Consider the following 10,475-nt stretch of genomic DNA (forward strand, 5'->3'; position numbering starts at 1 on the left):
TCCGGCCGGCCGATTTCGGGGGTTTAGGGTGGCGGCTGGCCGGTTTTAGATGGGTGGTGGGTTTTTTTTTCATTTTTTTTACATATTTTTGTTTTTGTTTTAACTTTTTTTTTATTTGGACCAATTATTGAGTGCCACGTGGCATTATTAACCTTAATGACTAACGGTGTTAACCTCCGTTAGTCATTAATGGCATATTGTGACATTTCCATAAAACTGAAGGTTATATGGTGTGTTACAAAGTTTTTGGTTGTATACGGTGAATTAAGCTTAAACTCAGTGGTATATTGTGAAATTTCCGTAAATTATTAGTATTATAACTCTATTTATTTGCAATGATGTGACGTAAAATATGAGTCAAAAGTTTCCAATCGTTGCAAATAACATAAAACGAAAGGAGGTAGATTAGTGCCCGTGCAATGCACGATAATAATAATTCTTTTTTCCAAATATTTATTGGTGATATAATATAAAAATGAAGCAATTCATGTATAATAAACAAAAACTAGTTCATATAAGAAATATGAAACAATAAGGTAAAAATTATTATAAATACAATTTAGAAAAAAAAAATATTGTTTATTTTTTTTGAACAACTATTATTGTTGATTAGTTGTGTTGAAAATATTTAAAAATAGTATAAATTATATTAAATTAATAATGCATGTTATTTCCACTATTCCAATAAAAATATACAATTTCGAAGTTGTATGGATTTTTATCAATGAATTAATTTAGTTTTACAAAAAATACAGTATACTTAAAAAAAATTAAGCTATGTAGAATAGTTATTAAAAAAAACACTAAAATCTGACATCATATATTGTATTGGCGGGTCAGAGACAGGGTGATCCCCTCTCTCTGTACCTTTTTATTATGATTGCTAATGCATTTTCCAGACTCATTTCAAAGGCTGTTGCAAATAAAGATATTTATGGGGCTAAAGCCAGTCTAATGGCCCTGTTATTTCTCATCTTTTTTTCGCAGATGACAGTTTGCTTTTTGCTAAAGCCAACCGAGAGGAATGCTCAAAGACAATTGAAATTCTCAACAGTTATGAAGTAGCTTCCGGACAAAAAATTAATTATGAAAAATCGGAGGTCTCTTTTAGCAAAGGTGTGAATCTAGCTATGCAAAAGGAACTTGCAGAGTTTCTGAAAATGAAGCAGGTTGATATTCATGGTAAATACCTTGGCATCCCGACCATTGTTGGTATATCGAAAAAATATGTTTTTACGGCTCTCAATGAGAGAATATGGAAAAAGTTGCAGGGTTGAAAAGAGAAGCTTCAGTCTCGTGCAGGTAAGGAAACCTTGATTAAATATGTTATTCAAGCCATTTTGACGTATATTATGGGTGTCTATAAGATCTCACAAGGGATTATTGATGAGATTTGAGCTATGACTACTAGATTTTGGTGGGGGCACACAAATAATCGTCAGATAGTTAATTGGATTAACTGGGATGCTCTTTGCTCTCCAAAGTGTCTTGGGGGCCTTGGGTTCCGAGACATGGGAGTTTTAATTTCAACGATGCTATGCTTGGCAAACAGATTTGGTCACTTATTTCACAACCAAATTCACTCCTTGGTCGTGTGTTTAGCAAGAAGTACTACCCAAACGGAGACATTCTCAAGGCATATTTGAGCCCAGTTAGCAGTTACTCATGGCGAAGCTTGTGGGGTTCTATCCCTTTAGTTCGAGAGGGCTTAAATTTGGAGAGTTGGCAACAGCTGTAAAATCAATATTTGGGATAACCTTAAGTTCCAAACGACCATAGGAGCATAATTCTTTCCCCGAGGAATGATGATGTTAATTTTGTTCGCGATCTAATTGATTTCAGCAGGGTGGATTGGAACACTGAGCTGCTTCCAACGATTTTCAATGAGCGTGATGTTAATTGCATAACTGTTATTCCCTTGAGCTCTCGCCTCCCGGATGATCAGCTGACATGAGCCTTCACAAATGATGGGCATTACTTGGTAAAGATAGCATACACCTAAGGTGCGACACCTGCTTTGGAGATTATGTACGAACTCCCTCCATGTGCGTGCTCTGCTAAAATTCAGACACATGACTGAAGATCATAAGTGTCCGTGGTGTAGAAAGGAAGTCGAAATAATGCAACATGCTCTCTTTAATTGCGAAGCTGTCAAGAACTTGTGGGTGGAAGCAAAGTGTGAGAAATTGGTCGGAGTTAGTTCTTTCTCTGATTTTAAAGATCAATTTGAGCTGTGGTGTGCAGAGGATGTGAAGATGCAACAAAGAGGGGCTGCTCTTTTATGGCTTATATGGGCAAGAAGAAATGAAAAAGTCTTCAATGGAAAGGAGACTCCTCATAATATAGTGATAACAAGAATGCAACAACTAGTTTCTCATTATGACCAGTATAATACCCGCATTTATGATTCGAAAGTTGTTGCTAAAAAGAAGAGCCCTGCTACTTGGTTTGCCCCCCCTGAAGGCATCATCAAGATCAATTGCGATGCATCCCTTTGTGATGAAGGTTGGGTTGGTATTGGGACTGTTTCCCGAAACCACAAGGGTGAGGCTCTCTTCGCTGGTATTCGGAGAACAAAGTGCAGATGGCCCCCCGAGATAGCTGAAGGTAAAGCCATCCTCTTCGCAGCTCGTCTCGAACGCAGGTATGGGTATAAAGACATCATCCTTGAGTCTGACTGTATGAGCATCATCTCTCGCCTCTCTAAAGCTACCTGTTTCCTTTCTGATTTAGATTCCATTTTAGAAGATGTCTTAGAGGTTTGTTCTTCTTTTTCTTTCGTTATTTGGTCTCATGTAAAGCGAGGTGGGAACTTTGTAGCGCACCATTTAGCAAAATTGGTGCCTTTCGGTGATGAGAAAGTTTGGATTAATCATTGTCCTACTGACGTAACACCGTATGTACTACTGGACAATTTGTCCACTACTTAATGAAGGTTCCCTTTCCTTTGCCCAAAAAAAAAATAATTTATTGGCGGGAATTTTTTAATGATAGCTTGACATATGTCCAAAATGATTGATGCAAGTATGACCTGCTTTAGTAATATTTAATAGATTTTTTGAAGGAAAAAAAAAGTTATAAGTTGGTTTATTATAACATAAATATTTAACAGAAAACAAATTAAATTATTATTAGTTCATAAGGTTTTAAAATCATATTATTATTTGATTTCCATTGAACCCCGACCCACTATTGTACAACTATATTTATAATGATAACTTGGATGTTAATATTTTACTTTTGGCTTCGTTATTTTATACTGTCCACCATATTTCAACATTCTAAATTATAGCATATTCTGCCTTAATTAAAGGTCTTAAAATCTTGTGTAAATAGTCTAAGTAATTAGAACATGAAATAAAAGGAATACAATCATCATAAAAGATATACTATAATATATAAGATTAGGAATAATATTAATATAGTTTTTGTAATACAAAAAATTCCAAAAATAAAAGATTTTTGCTAAATAGGAAGAGGGGAGTTTGGGAGGGAAAAAACAGCACCATGAAGTGACACGTGTCATTCCTGATGTCTGTTTTAGTAAGTAAGGCCCCGTTCTCTTCACCTTAATTTTGCTGAATTGAAATTATTTTTACTGAACTGAAATTATTTTTGTTGAACTGAAATTATTTTTACTTTACTTAAATTAATTTTACTGAACTTAAATTATTTTTAATGATATTCTATTATAATTCTTCTTTAAGAAAGCTGAATTTTACTGAACTGAACTTATTTTTATTGAACTGAAATTATATTTACTGATTTTCTATTATAATTCTTCTTTAAGAAAGCTAAATTTTACTGAACTGAACTTATTTTTATAGAACTGAAATTAATTTTACTGAACTGAAATTGTTTTTACTTAATATTATTTATTTTAAGGTGAAGAGAACAGAGCCTAAATGATTGATTGATTATTGATTCATCAAAATATTTACTCATCACGTGTCCAAGTAGTGATTCATTCTGTACTTTCATCATATCAGGATAATAGTTGTCATATTACTCTGTCATTTTAACCTTGTTACGAAAAGTTGTTCTAGTCTGCAAAAGAGTACAAGGTAGATATTTTTCAGCAAATCACGGTCTAATTACATAAATAAATACGAAGTACTTATGTATGGAGTAATAATGAAACATACCACGTACATACGAGAAAAATGTGAGAAGGTGTCTGACAAAAACAATAATAATAATCAATGAAGAGTCATAATAATCAAGAGTTACAAAGGGAAACTATAAGCTAAAAGGAGTTACAAGAGGTTACTTAGCGAAGTAATGAAATCTAGGGGGTTACAATGGTATACATAATGGACATACATTATTATATTTCATAACACTTCTCTTGGATGTCCATTATTGAAGATTGTGATTTGTTAAAACCTTACTAGGAAAAAACCCCGTGTGATAAAAACCTAGTGAAGGAAAAATAGTACATCATTCTTCGTAATACGCTTGAGATGGTACCTCGTTAAAAACCTTACTAGGAAAACCCAGTGGGATAAAACCATAGTTAGGGGGAAAAAGAGTATAGCGCGTATTTTCTCCTCCTGAATTTTACATCACTTCATATCTTCAATGCAATAAGTCAAATATCAACACAAACAACTTCCCCTATGTAGCAGCAAAATCTTCACGGACAATTGATTTTCCAAAACTTGAATTTTCAACTCTTCACTTGAATTGTTCAATTGTCTTCATTCCATCTAACTTATGAGAACAATACACGAAGGATAATGTAGTGATGTATATATATCCCTTTATTAAGTGCCAATGTTTGTGGAATACGTATATCTTGATAATAACCTCATTTTAGATAAAAACACATTTTCTCATATAAACATAGGTTACGAATTTTATCTATATTGATTTGTACCTTCTTGTGAAAGTCATTAATTGTTAAAAGTTCATCAATATTTGATATTCATGAATATTTGATGATACACTATCCTCTTAAATCATATATATCTATATCATTCATATCATTATCAAATTGCACTAGTAGAAAAATACAAAAAGGCACCGCTCTATGGCCACCGGTTTTTGAAAACCGGTGGCTTAAAAAATGGGCGGGATAGGCAAATTCACATTGCCACCGGTTCAAACCGAACCGGTGGCATAAATAGTAATGGCCTCCGGTTTGAACCCGTGGCAATAATCAATTTAAAAAAAAAAACGCCCCCCTTATAAACTCCAAACCCTAGCTATCTCATTTCCCCTCAGCCGTTCTTTCTCTCTCCTGCTCTCCCCTCTCTTCTTTCTCTTTCAATTCATCTGCGATCTCCCTCTTCTCTTCTCTTCTCTTCGATCTCCTTCTCCCTCTTCTCTTCTCCCTCTTCGATCTCCTTCTCCCTCTTCGATCTCCTTCTCCCTCTTCTGATCTCCTTCTCCCTCTTCGATCTCCTCCTTCGTCTCCTTCTCCCTCTTCTCTTCTCTTTCATTTCCGTCATCACCAAGACCACCACGAAGACCACCACGAAGACATGCATCACGAAGAGTGGCACGAGGTTTGTGTTTAATTAATCGATTTTTCTTGGTTGATTAATCGGATTTTATTGGGTTTAATTGATTGATTTTCTGGGTTTAATTAATCGTTTTTGGAATTGTTTGAGTTTCTTAATCGATTTTAATTTGGTTTTTACTTGATTTAAATCAATTAATTCTGGGTTTTTGTTTTTTGAGTTCGTGAATCAATTTCATGGTTTTTTTTCCTTGATTTTTTAAACTTATTCCTGGGATTTTGTTATTACTTTTGTTTAATTTATTTTTCTGGGTTTTTGTTTCATTACTTGCTATTGATTTTCCTAGGTTAATTAGTCGATTTTGGATTTTTTGAGTGTTTTCATCGATTTTAATTCGTATTTTAATTGATTTTAATTGATTCTAAGTCGATCTCCTTCTGGGTCCTATTCGATTTAATTCTGGGTTTTTTTTTCTTTTTTTTTTTGAGTTCATGAAAATCAATTTGTTTTTTTGAGTTCGATTTGATTCTCATTTTGTTTTTAATTCTCGTTATGAAAATGAATTCGATTTTTTTTAGTTCGATTTAATTCTTGAGTTTTCACTAAATTCTGGGAATTTTGTTTAATTTTTTTTCTGGGTTTTAGTTTTCTGGGTTATTTTTTCTAGGTATTTGTTTAATTTTTTTTTTCTGGGTTTTTTTTACTTTTTTTTTTCTGGGTTTTTTTTTCTTTTTTTTTTTTCTGGGTTATTAATCGATTTTTTTTTGTTTGATGCATGTATATTGATTTAGATGTAGATGTTAAATCGAAGAATAAAGATGCAGGATTATTGATTTAGGTGTTATATGGGTTGTTTTTTAATTTAAGTGTTGTAATTTTTTTTTTTGGGTTTTTATTGTAATTTTTTTTTTGATTTTAATGTTGGAATTTTAGTTTTGTGTAATTTGATTAATTTAGTTCTTGGAATTGTTGTATGAGTAATTTAGTTGTAGTTATTAATTTAGTTTTTTCACTCTTAAGAAGTGTATAATTACTAGATACTGTTGAAAATATGTGTGTTTTTATGTATTTTAATATATATATATATATTTTCTCCTACAATTTAAGTGAAATAAATGCAAAATTTTTTTTTTGTTTTTTATGGGCATTATTGCCACCGGTTAACCGGTGGCAATGCTTGTTAATATCATTAAAAAAAATTGCGGGAATCATTATTGCCACCGGTTAACCGGTGGCAATATTTGTTTTTGCCACCGGTTTTGAACCGGTGGCTTTTTAATAAGATTATTGCCACCCCCCAAATGGCCACTGGTTCAAATTAAAACCGGTGGCATAGGGGGGTTTTGAACCGGTGGCCAATTCATATTTTCGCCTAGTGTTGGAATTGATAATATAAAGCATCGTACTCATTGCATCATCGTTGGTTCTTCGGGACCAAGATGTAATTATACAAATACGTATGTCATTGCACTTATATACACATTTTATATTGAATATGAAATTGGTCTTGCAAATTAAAAAATAACACCAACTTAGCTATGCTCAAACTTCAGGCCGAGACATCATCTACTTGGTCAAAAATAATCTTTAAGAGTTTTATTCTTTACAAAATCTCATCAATATTCAAAAGTAAAATTTGAAAGATAGAAATATAAATATATGTATAAGTTCTTCAAGAACTACTCTTCTTAATCGCATATGCATGGTTCATAACATGTTATTAGAACATCATCATCCCAATAGATTTTGAATCTCTTTTTTTTTATAAACTCTTATAAAACTTGCAAATTATTCATACTATAACTAGCGTGTATGTTCACTTATATCAAAATTCATAATTAGGAAACAATAATAAATAGGAAAAATTGATTCTAATAATCCCACCTTTGACCAATTCACCGATAATAATCTCAGCTATCGATTATTATCTAATAATCCTACCTTTAGGGGACATATTCTTCTAATGGTACTTAATGACCGTTAACCTGAAGAATAGGTAATTTTTTTCCCTCTTCCTCCTCTTCCTTTCCCATCCCACCTCAATTTTTCTCTCTTCCTACAACAATGGTAGCAGTGTATTTATATCTCAAGGAAATTCATCACTTATTGCCGTCAGGTATCAAGCAGTAAAGCCAATCTCACGGGGGAAGGGATTTCGGGGGGTTAAGGGTTTCGTGGGTTGGCTGGTCGATCTTGGTAGAAGTTTCGTGGGTGGCTGGTCGACCTTGGGTAGGGTTTTTTGTAGGTAATTAAGGGAGGTTGTTTTATGGGTGGAGGTAGTCGGCCGTTTACGTGGGTGGGGGTGGCCGGCCGTTTACGTGGATGGGTCAGTTAGGGGGGAAGGGGGTTTCACAGGTCGGGTTTTACGAGTGGGTGCTCGATTTCAGTGGAGGAGGTGACTGAGTTTGGGTTATTTTTTTTGATGAAGGTCGCCGGCATTAATGGAGCCATGGAGGATAAGGGAAACGGGAAAAAGAAAGGAAAAGGGAAAAAAGTTTTGAAATTTTAATTTTTTTAAAAATAAAATTTAATTTTTTTACAAAAATATAAATTATATAATTGGACGAATCACAAAAGGACATGTGTCATGTTAGCCTATCTAACCGGTTACCAACAAGTTATGGACCATTAGAAGAAGATAACCCCCAAAGGTGGGATTATTAGATAATAATCGAGGTGGGATTATTAGTTGTGAACCGGCCAAAGGTGGGATTATTGGATTTTTCCTAATAAATAATGTCTTAAAATGCAATATGAAATGTAGAGCTATATATAAATACAGCAAAATTATATAATAATGATAAATATGCATATATGACAAATGATGTATTTATCTACTTCCTAAACATGGATATGAATGTAAGACTAAAAAAAATACAAAACATTGTACAATGTGGATTTTAGAATCCATATATTTTTAGACTTCAGGTCAGGTCCATGAGCTCATTCTCATAATCATAATTATGTCGAAATAAAAATGGACGTATAATTCGGATCCCCTCTTCAAAAGTCCATTAGTAAGTGCATATACAAAACTATATCGGTTCCATCGTATATCGGTATCATAAAAAAAATTTCATGTAATATTCGCAATTTTACGAGTGATTATATCTGAATGCTTCTTTCATATACTTTGTTCATATTTTAGGCCATGCATCTTATATAATTGAGATATCTATTTCACCTTTGGGGTATCCCATACAATATTATTTCATCAATGTCTTATTCTCTTCAAAATTATCAACTCCATTATCTTGCCATATATCATATCTTAATTAATATTGGAACCGATCATATAATATAATCTACACTTCAGGTGTAAATATTCAAGTAAACGTTGGCAAAATTTATCTCAAAGTATGCACATAACATCACTATTACCAATATGTATCTTCTACGCCTCTGAAAGGGTCGTAACTGAATACAAATCAAATCTTAGAGTTATGTACAACATATCTTGATAACGTATAAATAAAAGTTGACATGTAATAAACTTTTCAAATTATCAATTATGGGGATCAAGTAATAATTCCAAATTTTGCCAACTGATTCTAGTTTTTCTCCCCCCTAAGTTGGTAAAATATATCAAATATAGGGGCATTGAATTTTTTACCAACTTATAATATAATTTCTTGTTCAATAAATTTCATCCTTTAGGAGAACCATAGACTACAAATTTTTATCTCTTCCAGAGAAAAATGTAACTTTCAAGTACATTTTTCATAAACATTATATCATTTTATTTGTTCTCTTCAGGAGATCATATCAATATAATCAATGGGGAGCCATGAATTGTGCAGTTATTTCTTTTTGTTATTATTTCTTATAATCTTATGTAGTTGCTAACATGCGATAGCCCCGATCAAGAGATTAAATAATAAAACACTTGTATATAATACCACCATATGGTGATCTTTAGTTATATTTAATTTCACACATACAAGCTAAGTAATTTTGTTAAGCTTCAAAACACTTAATGCTTGACTACATATAAGATATTACGATGATCTTCTGGTTACCTAGTTATTACTTGTTTGCATATACCTCGTTCAAATTTAATACTTATCTCTTGATTTTATTTTTCAAATCCAACTATGGAAAGTCACATGATTCAGATATTATTGTTCGATCAAAATGTTATGTCTTACCTTTCAATTCATTACATGTGACATGATATATATAAAGTCAACCCATTTATTTCTTCACTTCAAATAAAACTTAAAGTTTTCACATCAGGTATTTCAAACCCTAATGGCCTAATTATCCAATAATTTTCCCAAATCTAATTTCTCATTATTCTAACAACGTGATCACTTTATACAAATTGTTCATGCATGACCATGTATATGATGTGATATAAGAATGTCAACATGCTTTTTTCAGCAAGACATTTACAATCGACTAATTATACTTTATTTGATGATTCTAGAATATCAATGAACAACCTTGATACATATCAAATTTATTGATCAAACATATTTTACTCTTTAGGAGCATCCTATTACTATATATAATCTTGGCATATACCAATCGTTACTTGATATAACTATTCTTAACTATGCCATATTAATATAAACAATGATATTTGTTCATATCCAACTTCAGGATGGTGTCATGGTAAATAGACCATTAATATAACACAATATTGGTCATGTGCAAGGATTACTTAAAATAAGCTAATCTCCCCCTAAACCTTACATATCAGGAGCAAAAATTCAACAACCCTTGCTTTAAAATGCCTTGCACCATTTAAGTCTTTTAGTATCTTGACATACAATATCATGTATCAAGTAAAGATACATATAGATAAATTATATAACTTATTATAATAAGATTTATACATAGATATGCGTGCTTAGATTTAATAATTCAAACAAATGAAACTCTTACATGTTCCTCGTGTTCAATTGCATCAATCATTGAATCATTACAATTGCTTATGAGCATGGGTATAACAAATACATTAATCAAGTTAATTTGCTATATGAGTCATACACGGGCTCTCATAGT

General features: G+C 32.4%; 1 protein-coding gene across 1 annotated transcript; it reads left to right on the forward strand.

The window, feature by feature from the left end:
• The first annotated feature begins 2,072 nt into the window (after window positions 1–2,072).
• LOC145610716 (uncharacterized) lies at window positions 2,073–2,930 on the forward strand. The gene has a single exon (XM_081666016.1). The coding sequence runs from the start codon at window positions 2,073–2,075 to the stop codon at window positions 2,928–2,930; it is 858 nt and encodes a 285-aa protein (XP_081522142.1).
• The last annotated feature ends 7,545 nt before the right edge of the window (window positions 2,931–10,475 follow it).

The sequence above is a fragment of the Chenopodium album genome, chromosome 24 (genome assembly GCF_948465745.1).
Source record: "Chenopodium album chromosome 24, dcCheAlbu1.1, whole genome shotgun sequence".
Lineage (NCBI taxonomy): Eukaryota > Viridiplantae > Streptophyta > Magnoliopsida > Caryophyllales > Amaranthaceae > Chenopodium > Chenopodium album.

Bases quoted from the DNA above. Each gene is read 5' to 3' on its own strand.
- LOC145610716 (XM_081666016.1), top strand. From the start codon at position 2,073: ATGACTGAAGATCATAAGTGTCCGTGGTGTAGAAAGGAAGTCGAAATA.